This window comes from Serinus canaria, chromosome 5 (genome assembly GCF_022539315.1).
Source record: "Serinus canaria isolate serCan28SL12 chromosome 5, serCan2020, whole genome shotgun sequence".
In the NCBI taxonomy this organism is placed as follows: Eukaryota; Metazoa; Chordata; class Aves; order Passeriformes; family Fringillidae; genus Serinus; species Serinus canaria.
In genome coordinates this window covers 1,786,596-1,808,321 of record NC_066319.1, presented here as the reverse complement: position 1 = coordinate 1,808,321, position 21,726 = coordinate 1,786,596, and the positions used below count along the sequence as shown (strand labels likewise).

Genomic DNA, 21,726 nt, shown 5'->3' with positions numbered 1-21,726 from the left:
AGCAAAGTGTCCTCTCTCCAGTTGTTTTAGACTCTGTTTAGGCACTCAGACACAGACTTTACACAAGTACTGAAGTTCAGAGGGAACACTCTGATGTCAGCACTTCACAGAATTCAGGCTTGGAAGAGACCTTCAAGACCATGGAGTCCAACCCATCCCCAACACCTCAACTGAACCCTGGCACCCAGTGCCACATCCAGGCTTTGCTAAACACACCTGGGGATGGTGACTCCACCACCTCCCTGGGCATTCCCAGAATTCCCAGAATTCCCAGAATGACTGGGTTGGAAGAGACCTTCAAGATCATGGAGTCCAACCTATCCCCAACACCTCAACTGAACCCTGGCACCCAGTGCCACATCCAGGCTTTGTTAAACACACCCAGGGATGGGGACTCCACCACCTCCCTGAGCAGCCATTCCAGAACTTTGTCACCTTTTCTGTGAAAAGCTTTTCCCTTCAGACACAAATCATGCTCTTTTCTGGGACCTCCCCTCACTCACCAGATTCTTGTGGCTGACCCTGCTCCCTCTCCAGAGGAGCTGCATGCATAAGCAGAGCTGGGGCTTTGGTTTTCTATGGCAGGAGGTGAAATGGATGGATTTTGGTGATCTCCTCTTCCCTCTTCATTGTCATGGTTTTGCATGGGAGACATTTTTATCCCTGGAATGCAGTGAGAAGTATGATTTCCATCCAACTATGAATTACTTAAAAAAAAAAAACAACAATTTTCACAACCTACACTACAACACCTTCTGGAATGTGTGAAAATATTATTTTTATTAAATAATAAGCACTGATGAAAGACACACATTGACAGCACCCAGTGAGGATCAGCTGAATCCAGCTCAGTGGGAGCTTTACAGGCCTGACTTTGACACTGGATTTGTCATCTCCTCACAAACTGTGGAATACACAACTTAATGGGACCACTTAATGTGGTCAAACTTTTACTCACAGCTGCTTTTCCACAGACCAGATTGAAAAAGCTGCTTATCTAGAAAAGGTTTAAAAAGTGCTATCCTTTCTCATTTAGTAATTAATTAATACATTACTGTGGCTATTTTGCCTTGTGTGTAAAGGGTATTCACTCCAAAACTAAAGATGCAGCACATCCCTAATTCTGTACATCAAACCAGGAGCCTTCATTTTCTAGGAAAGGTACTACTGCTTCCAAATTTTAAATCACTTGTTGTAAGTAAAAAATAAATAAATCTGCTACAGTGTATTTTAATAGATAACTATAAAAAGCTCCTCCCTGCTGAAATGACATAACTTTGAAGTAAGCCACTTTAAAATGTAAACTTGTTTTTTTCTGTCTGAGGAAACTGAAGAGAAATCAGTTTTAATTTTTTATCCAGGATCAAACTAAGGAGTACTCTCTACCTTCTACAGCTTTGTCTTTTCTACTGTCCAATATTTTCTGCAAAGTTGTCAAGCTTTTGCAGAACTCTTCAGCAGAAAATAAAAAGTACTATCAAAAGGATGAATCAAATGCAGCTGCATTAAATTCTTGACCTTCTCTTCTAAGAGGATTATTTAGAATTTTTATTAGACACCATTTAGATTTTTTTCCCCATAGGATAAGGTTCTAAATTCAAAAGTAATGACAGGCATAGAACAATGATGAAACCACCAGAGCTCAAAAATTCAAGTTAAATTACTCTGGACTTACTATAATGAGTCATATAGTAATCATTAAGTAGTGAGGAAAACCAACACTTACAGCACAGTAAATTTCTAAACAACCTGATTTATTAAAGATTTTTAACTCTGAAATCATCTACAGCCTCATGGCATCACCTTGCTAAACTGAGCTGACAAGTTCAGACAAGTCTTGAATTCCTGCTCTATTTCCATAGGGGATGTGTGCCTATATTTGAAGAAGGGATATAATATATTTAAAGCTGGAGATGTGCCCTGAGTAAATCAAGTAGGAGGATTTTACCAGAGGATTACTTAGATGCACCAAGTGTTTCTACCTTTGAAAGAACTACATCTAATGACTAAACCTGACCTTTAAGCAAGAGCAAATGATGGAATATTAACATCTCAAATTAACTCAGTAGCTCAGCATCCTTAACCCATCACCATGTTAGGCATAGAGTATTTTATAGCTAGAGTATTTTATCCATGGAATGCAATGAGAATTGTGATTTCCATCCAACTATGAATTAACTTTAAAAAAAAAAAAAAATAATTCACAACCTGCACTACAACACCTTCTGGAATGTGTAAAAAAGATGTGTATTTATATGAAAAAATAAGCAGTGATGAAAGACACTCAGCAATGGTCAGGGAAGAGAAATTCAATCCAAACTTGACACACTGTACCTATCTGGTGCAGGCATATTTTTGATGAATGAAAGAACTGAATTAAAACTGCAGCCGGAAGAGATCTGAGCCATACAAAAGTGGTGTGCAAAGGGTTGGATGGACTGAAATGGCAGAGGTGGAAGTGGCCCTGGATAAACACAGGATGAGAGCAGGACACAGCACTGACAGCCCTGTCCTGGCACAAGGAGCTGGACACTGCTGCTCAGAACAGAAAATAAGGATGGGGGAAACATTGGAAGCAGCTGGATGAGGAGAGAAACCCAAGCCATTATTGCCCAGCCACATGGCCAGACTCAGGGCTGGGAATCCAAGAGGATGAAACTTTGACTCCTCATGGGAGCTGCACAGATTAACACCAAGCAGTTTTGAATCCCATTATCAGTATGAGGGGGTTCAATCTACTTATTCTTTTATCAAAGCTCAATATCCAACAGGCAATATATTCGAATTTCAGAATCAGAACTTCCGCCTCTCAGAGTATTAAGTCCAAACTGTTATTTTATTTATGGCATAAAAAAAAAAAAGTTAAAATGGGTTTAAGTAAGCCTCATGCAAACAGCCTTGCTCTGTACAAAATGAAACATGCTGCACTTAGACAAAATGAACAAACCAGTACCAGTGTGTTCCTTGCAATACAATGAAGTTCCTGCTTTTAATGAAGCAACAAGATCAAAATGCAGAAATTAATATGAACATAAAAATCCCGAAACTGGGAGCTATTGGAAGTTGGGAGCTGTTTAAAAACATTTGTCCTGCTTTATTCTACGTGTGCACGTTATCAGCTGTAATTGTCATTATCTACAGGTTAAGCAAATGAAGTCAGGACAAAACCTGTCAAGTGTTCTCATCTGACACATCCACAGGTCGATGTGAATCTGTCTGCACGTCACAGAGCCCATCATAACACTTCACATCACATTAAAAAGAAGCTGCAAGACAGCCAACATTAAGCAGAAAAGTATTAACTGGCTATTTCCTATTTAACTTCTGACTGAGGCTGGATTCTTGTTACATTTCCCTGCCTTAGACAAAAAAAACCCCACCTCAGTAAATTTAATGCCAGCCTGTTCTTAGGAGGAAACTCCTTTCCCCCTGCTCACAATATATGTAGTAAATACCACTTTTTACTGAGACTTGCCAATAAATCTCACCCCCTGACACAGTGTCTGTTCATACTCAGTTTTTGGCTGCTCTGCCACAAATGCCAACAAAGGGACCAATTAATGAAAACTTTCTTGATACATTCCCAGTGGATGAATGTCTGCCTTGCAGAAGGTACCTTGACAACATCCATCTCACACAGGCCAAATGGCTGCTCTGTGGTAGCAATTAAGACACCACCAGCCTTGGCTAGATTTAAACCAACAACCAAATCTGTGCAGGCCTGAACAAATGCTCATAGAAAGCTGGAGAAATTAACTGCTAAACAAGGGCTGGATTGGGTCATATAATTGCATCCATTTCTCTGGTTATTTACAGACCATGAGGACACATTTTAGTGAGAAAGCAATTACAATTCCTAAAGCAAAATCTCTCAATCTGGCCACAATATGTAAGTCACATCAATAAATATCTAAGAAATCAACAACTATTTAAAATTATTTCAAAAATCAAAATATTATGGTAGGCTGACATTTCCTTTGTACTCAGTTTTTTTCTCTCAACAAAAAGACTCTGTTCAGTCTTCATCTTCCCAGAGCTCTGGCATCAAATTTGGACAATTAAGCCTAGTGCAGCATTCCTCCTCTTTCTAAAATTACATTTGGAGATGGAGTTTTGTTGCTTTGATCCAGAAGTGCTCACCAGAGGGACTCTTGCTTCAAACTGTGAGCAGGAGAGATCAGTGTGAGAGCTGCTGGGAAATCCCTGCCTCCACTGCAAAGTTCAGACTGGCTTTGGGGTTTTTTTAAATCCAGGGTACCCACCCAGAAATCTGTGTCCTCAGCCAGTTTAAAATGTGGCTGATCCAGGCCCCCAGCCCTCAGGAACAAGGAATTCTGTTTATATTGGCCTTGGGGCTCAATAAATTAATGTTTAAAGCTATCAAACAAATTAAACTTCTGCATCTGAAACACTCCCAGCTGAGTTAGACAGGGTGTAGGAGAGTGGGCTCCCTGACCACCCCAACCCCTGCCAAAACTGCCCAGTTCCAGTTCTGAACTGCCATTGCTGGGCTTGCAGCAATATTTTCATATCGTGCAGCATGTCTTGAAAGTTCCAGATCAGCTGATAAAGCAGCAACAAGCAAAGCTGAGCAGCCTCCCTGCTGCACACAGCCCAGAGAAGGAACCATACAGTGCAATTACAACACTCTGAGAGCTCTGTAATTGCACCCCAAGTTAACACCTTGGCTAATTTCACCTCCATCATCACCTTGAACACTTTCAGCCACAAATCCCCATCAGCTTGTATCAGAATTAACCCCAGATCTGCTATTATACATGATATATGTTATATTTATAATATATATAATACATTGTATATATTACATATATTATATGTATTATATAAAAAATGTATTATGCACATTATACATAATATATAATATATAACATATAATATATAAAAGATAATACATAAAATATAATATATAAAATATAATCTGTAATATGGAATATATAATATACAATAGTAATATGTAATATGTAATATATAATACAATGCAATATATACAGTGTCTATAATGTATTTTATGTATTACATATAATACATAAATATATATTAATCATAAACATACGATTAATATATTGATATAATATACACAAATATAAATATATATTAAATAATAAATTTATATATAATAAATTTATTTATAATTTATTTATTATATATTATTAAATAGAAATATATATAAAATAACAATATAAATTATTAAATAAATATAAATTTATTATTAATAAAACAATAAATTATTAAATATAAATTAAATAATAAATATATATATTTATATATATATAATGCAATGCAATATATACTATATAATATATTTTAGTTCTTCTATATAATAGATAATATTATATATTATGTTATATTTATATATTTTATATGTATTTCTATTTATAATAAACTATATTTTATAATTTATGTTATTATATAAAATGATATGTATAAATTATAAACATATATAAAATTATATATATAATAGATATATATTTTATATATTATATCTTTTCCATGCCTATGTCAGCCCTAGGTGAGCACCCAGGCCTCCAAATGAGCATTTGCTCTGGTTTTTGTCACGCTGGCTGCTGCGCTCTAGGGCCCAACTGTTCTTCTTGCACAATCCATTCTGGGATGGGTTTTAAAGCAGAGCACAGGCCAAATGATCATTCATTTTTAGTTCATTTATTAAACTAGTATTTGAACTTTTGGCTAACAAAATCTAAGAAAAGCATGTTTTAGCCACCTGTGTCAATCAGGGAAAATGTCCCCAACGTGCACTTGGCCCCCACCCTGTGGCACTCACTGAAAGGTCACAGCAAGAAGCCATTTTCCAACTTCACCAGCTGAACTTGTAAAATTAGGGCAGGGTAAAAAAAAAATACACAAAAAAGAGAGGTTATTTACTCAATATTCTGAAACAGGAAGATGTTTATCTCAGTAAAACAAAGAAGTTTAAAAGGCAGGAGAAAACGAGTTAGAAAAGATCTTTAATTTACCCATGTAAACATTAAACTTCTGTAATTGCAGGAGGAACTTCTGAATGAAGAATGTGAATTAATTACCAATGTACTTATAAAAACGAATGGGAAAAACCCACTCATTACCAGTAACTAAATAATTCTGGCATCCCACCTTCCTAGACTCAAAGTGCTTTCAATTCACAAGTTTCACCTGAAAAACACTGGAGCCCTGCTGTGAAACCCAAACCCAGCACTGTGGTGCTCCTCACTTAAGAGTCCTTTTGCTTGCCATTTGATCACAGGAGCCATCAGGAAATCTTGCTGCCCTTGTCTTTCTCTCTTACTACACAGTTTTATTTTAAAAAAATAAAAAAGAACACCTATTTGGAGGTGTAGCTTTTCCATTAAAAAATATCTGAGCAAACAGAAAGCTACATGACTTCAGAGCAAGGCATGGACAAAGCACAGGGTTGAGAACTGGGCATGTGCTCCTTCTGTGAAGGATGGAGCTGCCCCCAGGGTTGCAGTGGGAAGGGAAATATTTCAGCACTGAAGACTTCCTGCCTGGCTTTTCCACAGGTCTGTTTTGCATCCAAAGGTCTTGTACAGTTGCCACCCTGAGACAACACCACAGTGGCCAACATGGTCCATCAGGTACTAATTAGGGAGCATGTTCTGTCAACACTTTCCTGCTCTTCTTCCATTAATTGATCATCCTGCCCAATGAATACAATGCAACACAGCATTCTGGAATCCTTGAGATCCTCTACCTGGGAGAAGCAAGGATGAAGGGAAGAAACACCCTCCCAGAAGGGTCACAAGGCAACTGCACTCGCCCAAGACCTGCAGTGACAATAATACCACTGAGCTGAAAGGTTAATTATGTTCCTTACCAACTTTCTCTTGAGCCTAAGATTGTTTTTTATCTAAGAATAAAGACAAAAAGAAAAAAAAAAGCCCCAAACCTACTTCATCCAGCAGGCTGTATTATGTTTAGATGTGATAACAGCTCATGAGAAGTAAGGGCTGCAGAACTAAACTCAGCTGGCATTAACAGCATATTTATCACCAGAATTGTGTGCTTAATGTTTTCACTGATAGGTACCACAGACCAGAAAATCAATCATGGACACACCCTAGCACTCCAATCCCACCTCTGCACACGGGACAGAGGCCCCACAGCCAAAGCAGAAATCAGCATTTCATCAAAACTGCGAGAAATCAAATACACCTTTCTTCCATTGATGGCACTGCACCGAAGACACCAAAGGGAAAAAGGCAAGGACAAAGCAGCTGCCAAATACAACACGCTACTGCCACCTAATGCTGAGCAGGGCACAGCAAAGCCCGGCTTTGTTCCTCGGACTGCCCCAGCAGAGGGGCCAGGGCCAGCCACAAAGGTCACTGATCTTCTTCAATATTTGCTCCATCCCCTGCAGTCTTCCTAAACTGAACTGCTGGGATTGCAGACTTGCTTGTACACAGAGTAAGGAAAAATAGGGAAAAAAAAAGAAAAAAAGGGAAAAAAAAAGAAAAAAGAAAAAAAAAGAAGAAAAGAAAAGAAAAGAAAAAAGAAAAGAAAAGAAAAGAAAAGAAAAGAAAAGAAAAGAAAAGAAAAGAAAAGAAAAGAAAAGAAAAGAAAAGAAAAGAAAAGAAAAGAAAAGAAAAGAGAAAAAAGAAAAGGTCTTCCTAAACTGAACTGCTGGGATTGCAGTCTTTCTTGTACACGGAGCAAGAAAAAAATAGGGAAAAAATTTGAAAAAAAAGAATAAAAAGGAAATAAAAGAAATGAAAAAAAAAGTCTTCCTCATCTGAACTGCTGGGATTGCAGACTTTCTTGTACACAGAGCAAGAAAAATAGGAAAAATAGGAAAAAAAGAATAAAAAGGAAATAAAAAAGAAAAGAAAAAAAAAACCTCTTTCTGGGATCGCAGACTTTCTTGTACAGAGAGCAAGAAAAAATAGGAAAAAGAAGGAAAAAAAAGAAAAAAAAAGGGAAAAAAAAGAAAGAAAAAAGTCTTCCTAAACTGAACTGCTGGGATCACAGACTTTCTTGTACACAGAGCAAGAAAAAAATAGGAAAGAAAAAGAAAAAAAGGAAAAAAAAAAAAAAAAAAAAAAAAGGAAAAAAAAAGAAGAAAAAGGAAAAAAAAGTCTTCCTGAACTGAACTGATGGGATCACAGCCTTTCTTGCACACAAAGAAAGAAATAAATAGGAAAAATATGAAAAAAAAAAAATAAAAAAGGAGATAAAAAAGAAAAGAAAAAAAAAAAAGTCTTCCTAAATTGAACTGCCGGGATCGCAGACTTTCTTGTACACAGAGCAAGAAACAATAGGAAAAAAAAAAAAGAAAAAAGGGAAAAAAAGGAAAAAAAAAAGGAAAAAAGAAAAAGTAGGGAAAATAAAAGAAAAAAAGAAATAAAAAGAAAAGAAAAAATAAAATAAAGAAAAAAAAGAGAGGAGTGCTTTTATCTCAAACCAGCACAAACCAAGATGACTTTGAAGGCGCTTTTTTATTTTCACTGATGTTGCAAAGCATTCTCTCCAAAATGTGGAAGTTGTTCACTTCCATGAAAAGGACGGTGCCAGGTTCTAACCTTGCCTTCCTAGTCCCCAGCCAGTCCTTGCAACATGCTCACTCAATGGGCAGAAGTTAGCAGGGAACTGCAAGGAGTCTCCTCTTCCACTTGCCAAGAGGAGAAGCAGAGTGAGGAGCTCCCTGTGACATTCAATCTTTTCATAGATTCAGACTTGCCCAGAGGATGTCAGTCCCAAGGCAGGTGGACAAAGGAGCAAGGGATAGATCTACCTGATTCATTACTTCAGTCCATCTCTTCTTCCTTTCTTCCCCCAAACACAAACAACTTTTGAACAGCTTTAGCCTTGCCCTACCTGATTTTGTTACCAGCCTTGGCACTAATGACAGCCTGCACTGCCCATCTCCAGGATAAGTCTTTCTCATGGGAAATGTTCCTCATTTGGGGAAAAATACAGGATGACTATTTCACTTTCCTTCTCATCTCTTAGAACTTACCTCTTCTGTGGTTTTTTTTTCTAACATTTCTCATTGATCAGTTAGCTGGTGGAAATTGTGTGATGGTGTTCACAAGGGTCTCAGGATGAGGGAAGAGACGATAAAGTTCACTCCATGTTTCAGAAGGCTGATTTATTATTTTATTATATATATTATATTAAAAACTATACTAAAAGAATAGAAGAAAGGATTTCATCAGAAGGCTGGCTAAGAATAGAAAAGGAATCAATAACAAAGGTTTGTCTGTGACCCAGACAGTCTGGGCAGCTGGGCTGGGATTGGCCATTAATGAGAAACAACCACAGAGACCAATCCCAGATCCACCTGCTGCATTCCACAGCAGCAGAGAATCATTGTTTGCAGTTTGTTCCTGAGGCCTCTCAGCTTCTCAGGAGGAAAAATCCTAAGGAAAGGATTTTTCATAGAACATGTGGGTGACAATGTTGTGCCCACTCTTGTCCCTTCTTCCTCCTTATAATCTGCCATGATCAAAACTATTGTGCAAGTATCAATCTTCCCACACAATATTCCACTGCTTGCATGTTTTACACACATTATTCATCTTTTCCACAACCTTCTGGCCGGAAATTACCACTGTACACACAACATCCAGCACAGCACACCTACACCTTTGTCTGAGACAAATAAAATCCACCAGAACAGAAATATTTCAGGTAACACTGTTGTTGCTATAGCTGTAACTATAAGGAAGTACTTGCTGTAAATCAAATATTTGCAGCAAAACATCCCCAAGACAGTACTCTGGAGGTAAAATGAATTTTCCCCATACATTTTAGTTACTCATTACCCATAATTTTGAAAGAAAACACCAACAGACAACCCAAATTCCTTTCTTTTAAAACCAGACAGAATTTAAAAAAAAAAAGAAAGAAAGAAAAAATTAGGATTAAATGTACACAGCAATGTGCAACAGGTATGCAGAACACAAAATGGGTGTTCAGTGATAGCTGCACAGTGAACACACAGGATGGGACTATCAATCCAGTGCAGCCAACTCTTGAAAATTACTGGAGTCCTCAAAGTGCAATAAAAAAACCCCCCACAGACTAAATTACACTGCCACAAATTCATTAATTTCCACACTGGGTTTCTTTTTTTTTTTTTTTTTTTTTTTTTCTTTGAAGGTATCTTGCTTAAATCTACTTCAAATGCAACTGCTTTGTAGCATCACCCTGCTACTTTCAACTTCCACACTCTTTGCTACTTTAGAGCCCTTCAGAGTAAAAAAATCAAGTGTAAAACTTTCACTTTCTATTGATGGAAAAGAATATCAACTGTTGTTTGTATAAACAGAAGAAAACAATTCTTTGGCTAATGAAAATGAGGAGAAAAACCAGAAGCTATGGTTACCAAAAGGTACATTTTTAGAAACAGACTCTCTTTCATTTTCCTCTCTTTCCATGGCTCCTTATTTTCCAATGAAGAGTGACCCAAGAACCTCAAGAGGTACTTCAAAAAGCCCTTTGAAAACTACACCATACAGCAGGAGAAGAAAAAACAGAAAATCCATCAAAAACCAGCAAAGGAATGAAGGGGGGGAAAAACCACTTAAATTTACAGTAGTATAAAGGTAAAAATAGAAAGGGAATTTCAGATTTTTTCTAAATTTCTGGCTCCTGTGCTCACAATTTACACCAATAATTTCACATTGAACAATGTTCTGTTGTTTAGGCATGGATTATTGTGGCCCTGGTCATATAATAACTCCAGAAAAACAAATGGTTAGGAAAACAGTTTTATGTGAAAGCAAACTCCCAAATCCTCTGTTTTATTATTAAAAAAAAAAAAATCCAAACAAACAACAACCACAACAATAACAAAAACCCACTCCAGATAACCAAACTGAGCAGGGTTGTTTAAACTATTGAAAAACTGGGGAGGCAAACCCTTTTGCAGGCAAAGCCAGGTACCCACAGCTATCCTCTCAGCATTCCAAACCAAAGTGTCCCATTCATTTTCCAATTCTTTTGGAATACCTGAAAACAGCCTCCCAGCTTTAAGCATAATGCAAAATAATCCAAGTCCCCAAGGCACTTCAGCTGCAGAGTACAGGGCTTTTAAAAAACGAGTTATTAGCAACCAGAACTCCACCACTTGCACACCAAGGTTTTGATTTTTTGTTTACTTGAAACGATTTCTTTCAGCTTTCCCCATCTCTGAGAGCAATACAGAATCCCTACAGTGTTTGAAGCCATTTGAGATCTCAAAATAACAGGTTTGGCCCTTGCTGAATTATAACGTTTAAAATGGACATTAAAAGCTACTTATTAACAGAATTTACTCAGTTGTAAAAACCAGTATTAAAAAAACAAAAAACAAAAAACAACCCAAAACACAGCAGAAAAAAACCCCTAACAACAGCAGCAATAAATAAAAGTGAGCATTATTTCAAGAATTCACAGCCACAGTGACAGAACTATTCCAAACATAACTTATGGAATCACACACACTTTGAAATTAATTTGTATTGGATTTATTCATAGGCTTGAAGGATGTGTTCCTACCTGGACTGATCACCAGTTTGCTGTTCATCTAACTTCTGATTTTTGATTTGGCAAATTTCTCCATTTGCAGCAAGGAAACAACTTTGGCAGCATGTCCCCACAATGCTGAAGGGACAAACTTTGAGGGAGAATCCAGGATATCCAGAATATTCTGCTCACTCACCAGAATTCACCACTGACCTCTGGGACTGGTATTTCATAAGACTCCATCTAGGCAGTCTCAGCATTTACACAACTGCCCCATTTCAGAAGGGAGGAGATGGAAAGGTAAAGTCAAAGCTTAGCAGCAAGGAATAATCTGAGTTTTCATCCCTTGAGTTTCAACAGCAACATTTCCAGTGGGGGATTTAACCCTTTTCTAACCCAGAGATGGGGTAACTGAGAGGTGTTTTAAAAACTGGTATTCCTATTTCAGTCTCATGTGAAGGGTGAGACAACACAGATGTTACAATTCACACCATCACAATCAGCAGCCAATTATTTCCTAATTACAATACACTCTAAGTATTTCTTGGCCTGTCAGCTTTTGCCACACCATGCTGTAAATGCCTTAAAGCCAATCATCTACAATGCATCTTTCATAGTTCTGTTTCTCCAGAGTATCCAGTCTTATTTGCAAGGCCATCCTTTGAAACTTGTTTGTGTTTCCATTTCTCTCTCAGCATTGTCCGTCCTACTCCATGGCATTTCTAAGCCACCATTTCTATCTCAAAGTTTACATACAGATGCACATTTTGGGAGCTTTCTGTCAGTTTTTGAGAACTCCCTACAAACCCATTTCCCACATTCCAGAGTTTCACTGGGAGAACCCTCCCAAGCCCATCCTTGGCACTGCCAAGCCTGGATTGCTCTGACAGAAGGTAAGAACCTCTTGAAAGAGCAGCTCCTGCTCAGCCTCTCCTCAAACACCTCATGAGTTACAATCTAATGTTCTGCCAAGGAAAGAAAAATGTTTTAGCTAAGATGCTGCTCAGCAAACTCATTCATCTTTACCTTCGCTGACTATGGACATTCTTAGGTCATAAATCCAAACAAAACAGACTGAATTTTTTCATTATTGATATTGTAGTAGGAATAACAATGAAGGGTCAAGTTGGACAACACTCAGTCAATAGCTGGCAACTGACTTTTCAGCCTTGAAACATCACCTTTAATTTACTGAAAATTAAACGACAGAGAGTTTATCCAAGTGACTGGCAGAGCACAAAAAGCTGAACTTTTTTTTTCTGGAGCAATAAGCTACTCACAAAGTATCCTACAAGGCAAGGATACATGAACTCAGGTACATGAACTCACTTCTGCATTAAATCATGTCAATGAGCTCATGTCTGCTGAGCACTTGAGCTCACTGGGAGATGAGGAAGCATTTGTGAGGCAGTGAGGCCAGGAGAAGATGGAGGGTGGGACAGTTACATCATTCAGATGGGGATTTTCTGACTCCAAAGTGTGAAAAGATGGAGGAAAGAAGGAACATGAGAATGTGTCGCTTAAACAAAATAATAATTTTATTATGTATTTCAAATAGAAGACAAAATTAGACACAGATTATTTATTTAAATAATAAAAAACTCAACAAGTCTCCCAAAAACTGAATTTTACAGGTTAGTACATCACAGGACAATATGTGAAAAAATGTAATAACTATCTGAGATTCAACACAAACATGGTCAATTTTGTTTAACAGCCAAAAGAGATCCTTATATAAACACAGCCATTGCAACATGATTGATTCTACTTTTATCACCCTTCATCCAGACCATTGTTTTGGACTTAGAGCTTCTTTAAATAACCGACCTAGTGCTTACAATTTCTGAAATGGACACCTGAGTGCATGGTCTGATATGGAAATGCTGAACAGCTCAAGGTACTCTTGACTGTGGCTGCTCAAACATCAGAACAACGAGAACATTTGTGATATAAAAGCTTTATGCTGCTCTTTGTAGCCTCCGTCTTTGTGCCTTAATTTGTATCTTTTTCTAAGTGATTTTTATTTCAAACATCTCTCGTTAGAAATGAGATAAAAAGCAGACTGCCCAAAATTACTTAAAAATGCTGGAAGAACACCTGCAAATATTAAAGAAGTATCTTTATGGCATTTAATAAACCACTAAAGATTTTATTTTTGATCAGAATTTTTATTTTATACTGATTCAGGACATAGTGAATATGTGTGAGTATTGAACACCCTTCACAAAAAGTCTACCAAACAGAGTATAGATCCTTTTTTAAATATATGTTACAATGAATAACTTACATAACCAGGGCACAAAGCGTTCAAGAGAGGCATCAGATTCCTCTGCAGAGCACAAAAGACATCGAAGGCCAAGCACATACTGGCCAAATCTCCCATTTCAATTGCCTGGTGCCCATTCTGTTGTGTATGAACCATAAATCTACAGAGGGTGAGGTACCAGAAGCTGCTCATTATAAGAAATGAACTGTAGACAATAACCCAGATGAAATTTAGAAATAATAATAAAAAAACTAACATTACTTTCAGAACTGGCTGAACTGCCTGAATAAGCAATGCACTATTGTTGGCTTATTTGGTTCTCACATTCTAAGCAAGTTAAAGACAAAACTTCTTCTGCAGGGATATTCACACCCCAGGCACTTGTTAAAATTCACCTGCATCTTTAAAAAATCATTACACATTACAATGTCAACCAAACAAAAACCAACACCAGAGTCAGGTGAATAAATCACATAACTCAGTTTAAACAGCAGCAGGACCATGACCTGGCTAATGAAGCTGTTTGAATTAGTGACTTCTCTAGCACTGAGCTTCACTTGGTACTACCTAGGCTAACAATCAACTTCTCAAGTTGAAAACATGTCCCCTTCTTTTTATTTAAGTGGTAATTAATAGATGAGATGTAGGGAACAGCTCAGAGTAAATCCACCCTGAGCATTGAAACAATAGTCCTTTGTGTTAAACTTGATGCTTATCTTTCCCTCTGTAGCTATTAGATTAACTCCACTGAACTTGTTCTGTTTATATTGTCAAATTACAAATCCATTTTCTACCAGTTAGGTGAAGTTAGAATTAGCTAAGCATGATGATCTCTTAAAGGCTTCTAACAAGTGTGCTGCTATGCAAATAAAAAAAAAAAACACCTGCCCAAGGATATTGAAAGGGGAATACTTACACTGCCTGAATCTCATGAAAAGCACTATTATCAGACTTCCAATACAAAACTCAAAGTGTTTTCATCTTCAAGTTTCAAATTCTCAACTTAAACCCAGCATGAAGTTCCTCAGTAGGCAGGTCCTTTCAGGAGTAATACTGAATTTACCTTGCAACAAACGTAAAAAGAACAATCACAAGAAAAGAACGAGCAGCTCTTTAACTTTACATGTATGACACCCTCTGCACTTCTTGTGATTGCAGAATTCAGATGAGTACAGAAATCAGTAACAGAGCTTTTGCTCTTCAGAAAATCTTATGTTTTTCCTTTAAACATGTTCCATGGAATAAACTCTTCTTGAAGTAATTTTGCCTCATTAAATTAAATTTCTGTTAATTTCCTTGTTTTCTGTTGCTGAGAGTCATTCTCACCTGTGCCTGATGCTCTGTTTGCAAATCTTCTACTCTTTCAAACAGATCAAGTAAGCACCTGAACACTTCGTATTTATACACACACCACCCCTTTTGATAAAAAAGATAATCTTTGTAGCACTCTGTGTTAAGTGGCACATAGTTGTAAGTGGCACATATATTTTATTTCCTTACCATATTAAAATAAGAGCTTCTTGCTACTGCCTGCTCAAATTACATGGATTTTCTTTAAGATTAGGGCACACATTGTAACAGCAGCATATAATTTTCTTGCACAATAATTTTTTTCCAGTTGAAAGGTATCCTATAATATCATCAGCATCAACAGGAACAGACACCTGATTTTTAGCTAGACAAAGCTTATGGGTTTGGTGACTTTATTCCTGGTGAAAAGCAGTTTTCAGATATAAAGCAGCTACATAAAAATTCAAAAACAATCTGACAACTTATTATTTGACAACAAAGTGCTAGACCAAAAGCAAATGCAAAAATTGTGCCAAAAATAAGAAGACAGGGGTGTGTATGTGTGAGTCCCCTGGATGTCCTATTTCTGTTGCTCTAATTTTATCTTCTGTTGATTTTATACACATTGGGAAATGGAACATAAGCACTGCCCTTCCTAAAAGCTGAATGGATTCCTTAAAAAAACCAAGCACAGAGCACAAAACCCATTTATCCATTTAAGAAATCACCTTGCTGAAACCAACATGTATGTAACTGGGGATAAAAGGCTGTGGATCCCAAATAGCTCAAACCCACCAGCACGTTCTGAGGACAGAAGATTAAAGATCTACTCCTACCACTTCAGCAAGATATTAATTTTCAGAATTTGCTGGATTCCTTTCAGAGAATGGGAACTACAATTCTTCTGTGCTTCAGAAAGCATTTCAGCACGAGTTTGTAAGACTCAGCCAAGGAATCTCTGCTGGTTTCAAAGCACTCACATTTTTTCTCCTTTCCGAATTACTGGCTGGAGCTGTGTGCCAGAGTATGAACCTGCATACACAGAAGTTTTATTTTCTTGTAAAAGTAAGTTTTATATAGAACTGATAATGGCCCATTGCATCTTGGGCCTCAAGTCTATCATCTTCAGCTGCTGCTGATCCTTACAGTAATAGAGTATTAAGATGATCCACTTATCAGAGTCACCTAAGTACACAAGAATTATTAGAAAAAAAATGAAGTCTCAAGGAAATTTTATAAGATACTTAAATAATCAGGTGTGGCAGGAAAAAAAAGTCCCTAGTTTTAGCCCAAACTCATTTTCTGTATCAAATTAGTACTATTCTTAAGGAGTGAACTGATATTATCTATAGTAAAATAATTCACTTGCATACATGTTGTGACCTGACCAAATTAAAAAAATGTATTTTTAAGTGCAGTAAAGAAAAATATATTCCCTCCAGTAGGGTTTCTACATACAGTTTCCTTCTGGGTTATTAACCTTTTCCATCGCCAATTTGTTAGAATTAATAAAAAGGGGTTTGTCTTTAAGAATTCACCAGTTTTAAGCAAATTTGCCCTGATGAAGTCATTCTTACACAGCTACAATTCAATCACTCTTAATTGTGTACTACTTTGTATTATTAAGGTCAATCCTGAGATTTAGCTGCAATTATATTCATCTTTTGGATGACATATGGCAAGATCTCCAACTCTTTTTAGCTTTGGAAATTTTACATCTGCCTGTTCCTTCAAGATGCTAAGCATACATGTGTTGACAAATACAGAAAATAGCAGATGGCAAAAAGCAAATGCTCAACATGAAGCATTGGGGATCACTCAAAAAAGGCTTGGACTCAGAGATTTGCCATTTTTATTTTAAGAGCAGAATTATGTTTATAAAAGAAATTCCACCATCTCTTCTGCTTGATGCTAAGTGTGATCAGAATATTCATGATTTCAGAATCAATGTCACATTAATTGCAGCTGGTTTCCAACATGCAAGTCACTTTCCACACCTTTGGACTTAAGGCTATGAACACAACATAATCCTTCAGGAGATTAACTTCTGCAGCTACATAAAAGTTGGAAACCATTCTGCACTGACCATAAAATTTGACATGGAATCTTTTATTTGAATCTTTTATTCCAGCTTCTAAAAAGCTGCATGTAGCTGCAAGCAGCCCTTGGCAATAGCAGTGCCACTTGTACCAGCTGCAGCAGAGAGCCCAAGGAGCAGCTGGGCACTTGGAGCAGAGAAGTTACCACAGTTTGGGGAGCAGAGAGTGACTTCATCTGAAAGGACACAGAAGGTGACACAACAGATCCAGCCAGGGCTGTACTTCTCACTAACAGGGAACAGTGGATGACTAGGGAACAGCACCAGGATAAAACCAACATTCAGCAACACTCCCCTGATAAATCCAATATTTGGAAGTCCGCATGCCATGTGTTAACATTTCTGTGTTAACATGCCATGGCAGACTTTCAGCAATGTCTTACAATTTTTCCAGCCATGGAACCTTTCCAACCGAGGCACCTTCCTACTGTAACTAAGAGAAGATACGTGCTGTGCCCTCCAGTCTCTCCTACAGCCTATGGAGGTGCATAAAAACCTTGGTATTCTCATCAGCACCATGCTTTAAGGAGCCCAGAGTGACTGGGGAGTGCTGCATCAGGATGGAGAGCATCAAGCAGAACCTGTAACAGTTCAGCTAAAAGATGAGCAGGACATATGGTAACAACCACAGACAGTCAGCAGATCTGCCTTGTAGGTGTTTTCCCAAATAAACATCAGTAAATATCTCTTTTTAGTCAGAGGGATCCATCACAGACACTAAAAGAAAAACAAAAAGAAGTATCTTCACTTTCTCTACCATTTCTCACTGACTTTTCAAATAAAGAGCACTAACCAATCAGGTTGGGCATACACAGGTGATAAAGAAATGCTTGTGAATTGAACCAATACTTTAATCTTCTGAAACTACAGTTAGAGATGTAGACACACAGCTGTAAACTTTGCTAATTTTCACTTCATACACCCCAAAACAATGACATGACATTACACTGAAGTACAGCTCCATAACACAACTGTAAAAACTTCATACAAGAAAGGGACTACGAAAGCTTCACCTCTGTAACAGCTCTGAACAACACCTGTAATTTTAATTCCATTATTATACATCATTTCATAGGCAAATATATTTTACAGTATTCAGTTTAAATTAGCCCCACCTGGACAGAAGAGGTATTTTACACCATGGTCCCCTGACCACCACTAGGAACAAACAGACCTTTATTAATCTTTTACTCACATTTTACCAGCAATTCAATAGAACAAAACCATAAGGAGGTCCAAGAAAGCAATGATTTCTATTCAAAATAGAACTAAGAAACCTGGCTTCCAAAGCCCTCTCCTAAGTTAGGATAATCAAAGTTTAATAATGAGAACCAAAGGATTTATGTCCAGAATCTGCACACAAACATCTTGCCAGGTGTAGAACTTAAGGCTAAGTACAGAATCAGTTTCAGGCAAAGAAATGAGCTCACAGGAGGCACTGGGAAGGAAGAGAGGTACAGGAGGGGGTGCCTAGCAAATCCTGCTGAAGGATACCAAGATGTGCAAAATTGGAACATACTGGTGGAATGACCAAACTTTAAAACTGTTTTTAGAGTGATTAGAAATAAAAATTAACAACCTTCCCTCCAAACCCATGAATGTACTTCAACTCTAACAAAACTCAGTCTCCTGGTCATTGGCATTCTCTTTATCTCCCTTAAACATCCCATCTTCTTATCACATTCATTTTGACATCTCAAACCACTTCAGATCTGCCATGCACATGCTCCAACAAACACCCTGCCAATACTGGCAACCCAGCTAGCAGCTTCCTCCAGAAAAGGGAGTTTTTCTACAAAAACTGAGATCTGCTTGCCTTTCTTCTTCCCTATCAAGTCACCAGCTTTTAAAAAACAGTAATTTAGTTACCTTGGGAATTCTATCTGTCTATCAAATTCAGCTGAAAAGAGTCAACAGTACCAAAAAAGACACCCCACTTTCCTCAGAAACCCAAGGCAGAGCACTTTTTCAGGAAAATGCCTGAATCCAAGGGAGGGAGTAAAACAGAATAACCAAGAATCACACAAATAATCTGGTAAAGCTCTGAGATTCTCACGGACATAGAGCAGCAGGGCAGAAAAAATTAGGGGAATTCACAGAATGTGAATGTGAAGTCTTGATGCATGACCAAGAATACAACTCCACAAAAACTTATCAGAAGCTTTCCAATAAAATGAACACATTTTCCTCCTATTCATTTTTTATTTCATTACTGCTGACTATTAAGAAAGAAACTTATTTTTTTGCTTTGTGCACTCAAGGGTTGCATCTGATCAGTCACAAAAACTGCAAAAACAAAGCCTGCAACTATTACTTTATTGGTTTATAAAAATGACTTGGGTGTATTGTTGGAAGCCTAGATGCTGAGAATTTTAGACATTGTGTGCTGAAAGGCACAGATCCTCAAGAGAGCACTGCATTTGACCTGAGGCTGTGGAGAAGGCTTCCAAAATGGAATGACAGAACTGGGATTGTGGGTGTGGCATTGGAAATGTGTGATATCACAGGGTCGGAAACTTAGAGTTTAAGGGTTTAGAATATGGTAATATATATAAAACAACATGGAGGTTTTAGGGTGGAGGCTGATCCTTCACCTTCTTCTCCATGGGTTTGGGTGGGTTTGTGTAATTGGATAGAAAAGCCCACATTGCATGGTTGGTTATTGGGTTAAAAGTAAAAATAATTTAGGTGCCATTTCTAAATTGGAGTTTATCCTTAAAAGGCCTTGTAGAGAGAGAGATGGGGCTCCATTTTCAGTTTGTTAGAGTGAAGTGCTGTAGAACTCACAGCTTGTGAGACTGTAGAGTAAGAACCCATAAACATCTGAGTCCAGACAAGAAATACCTTCTCACACATTTAATCCTGACCCTGGCACAAAAGAAGCAAGAAATCCATCAGTGTATCCCAAAGACCAAATCCAGCCTTACCAACAGAGCAAGTTTTTGGTATTTCCTTTTCAGTTCTGCTGGGCTGTCTGAAGGTTTGGCCCCCAGGACCTTGTACCAGTCCTTCTGCTCCATCCTTTCCAAGGCCTGATGGGTTTGTAGTCCCTTCCTCAGCACTGCCTTAGAAAATCAAATCCATGAAATCACAACCTGGAAGAGAAACAGAAAAGGCAAAAAAAAAAAAAAAAAACCAAGGATATGGCAAACTGCAGGATCACAGAACTGACTGTTCCCCTCAAGCACCTCTACACCATTGTATGAGAACTACTGTGCAAAAAAAGTTAAATTCACATGGCCATTCCATCCCACAGCCTGTCAAATGTGAAATCTTGTTTCCTATCCAAGTGCCTCAGCATATCCTGTTCAGAAGCCACCCATACTTCTTTAAAAATCATTTTGTATGTAAAATGAACTGCTTAGAAACACCCCAGGTTACAGACACACCTTTTATACAGACACTTTTTAAAGCAAACTTTTGACTTTGAAGCAATACCATACTTAACACATAAAAACATGAAGTACAGAAAAGTGTGACATTTTTCAAAATGGGAATAAGGTCCATGCAAGAAAACACAAGAAAAGGTGTGTGTTTGTTTTTACAAAATGACTTTTTCTTCGTCCTGCTGAGTAGGAAGTCAACTTTCTTAAAGCAGGAGAGCACGTGAAAACAGATAAACAGAAATGAACCAAAACATACCGGGTTGGCACAGGTCACTATGCAAAACCTAACTAGTAATGCGGGTTTTAATTCTGGACATCTTTCATCAAGTTAATGACCCAGAAAGGAAAAAAAAAATAAACAAGAGAACGAAGAGCCAGTAACAGAATGGCAATGCTTGAGCTTCACGCAGATTCATTCTTAGGTGTGCTGGAATCCCAAGAAGAACACTCTACTCTTGCCAGTAGGTAAGAGTTTTGCAAATACACAAGCTCTATAACTATAAATTAATTCTGAAACAAACAAAAAAAGGAAAAAAAAAGGTTTGGGTTTTTTTTTCCCCCACTTCAGCACTAAAACTGCTTCGTGGTGCGGGGCACAGCACAGGTCCCGTCCTGCCCGCCCCGGAGCCGCGCTCTCCGGCACCGCTCCCCGCACAACCGCGGCGGGCGGCACCGGGGAGGCCGCGGCAGGCCGGCCCAGGCCGCGGCCTCGCACAGCACTGCCGGAGCCCTCCCGCCGCCCTTCCCCGCAGCTCCGTAATCCCCCTCCCGGTCCGGTCTGGTCCGGTCCGGTTCGGTCCAGCCCAGACCCCTCGGTCCCTCCCCGGCCCCGCGGCCGCCCTGCGCTCCCACCTGCCCCGCACCATCCATGGCAGCGCATGCCTAACTCGTCCGGCGGGAAACACCCTCCTCTCCCCCGCTGAGCTTTACGCCCTGCAGCTCCGCCGGCGCCGCCTCGGCTGTTTCCAGCCGGGCAGTAGTGGCGCCGCACCGGCAGGAAGCGCGGCCCAACGCGTCTCCATGGCGACCGCGCCTCCTTGGCCCGGCCCGGCCCGGCCCGGCCCGGCTCCGCGCTCCGGCTGTCGGGGCTTCGCGCCGAGGAGACACCGCTGGAGGCATCGTCCCGTTGCCCTTCGCTCGCTGTGCGAGCCCCGCAGCCGCTCTCCCCGCAGGGACTCCGCCTCCCGCCCGGCCCCGCA

The 21,726-nt window shown here is 38.8% G+C and overlaps 1 protein-coding gene across 5 annotated transcripts in view; it reads right to left on the bottom strand.

Annotated features, from left to right (window-relative positions):
- DNAJC24 (DnaJ heat shock protein family (Hsp40) member C24) overlaps positions 1-21,507 on the bottom strand; it is a 33,303-nt gene extending 11,796 nt beyond the window's left edge. For 2 of the 5 annotated variants that reach the window (XM_050975824.1, XM_018921966.3), the window contains exons 1-2: positions 21,380-21,507; positions 20,069-20,236 (exon numbers count right to left, since the gene is read on the bottom strand). In XM_050975824.1, the coding sequence (XP_050831781.1) occupies positions 20,069-20,161 (93 nt within the window). In that variant the 5' untranslated portion in view covers positions 20,162-20,236; positions 21,380-21,507. Of the gene's footprint in view, positions 1-503; positions 708-20,068; positions 20,237-21,379 lie in introns of those variants that run through there. The other 3 variants (XM_050975825.1, XM_050975826.1, XM_018921967.3) reach the window with 3 other exon arrangements.
- Positions 21,508-21,726: the final 219 nt, after the last annotated feature.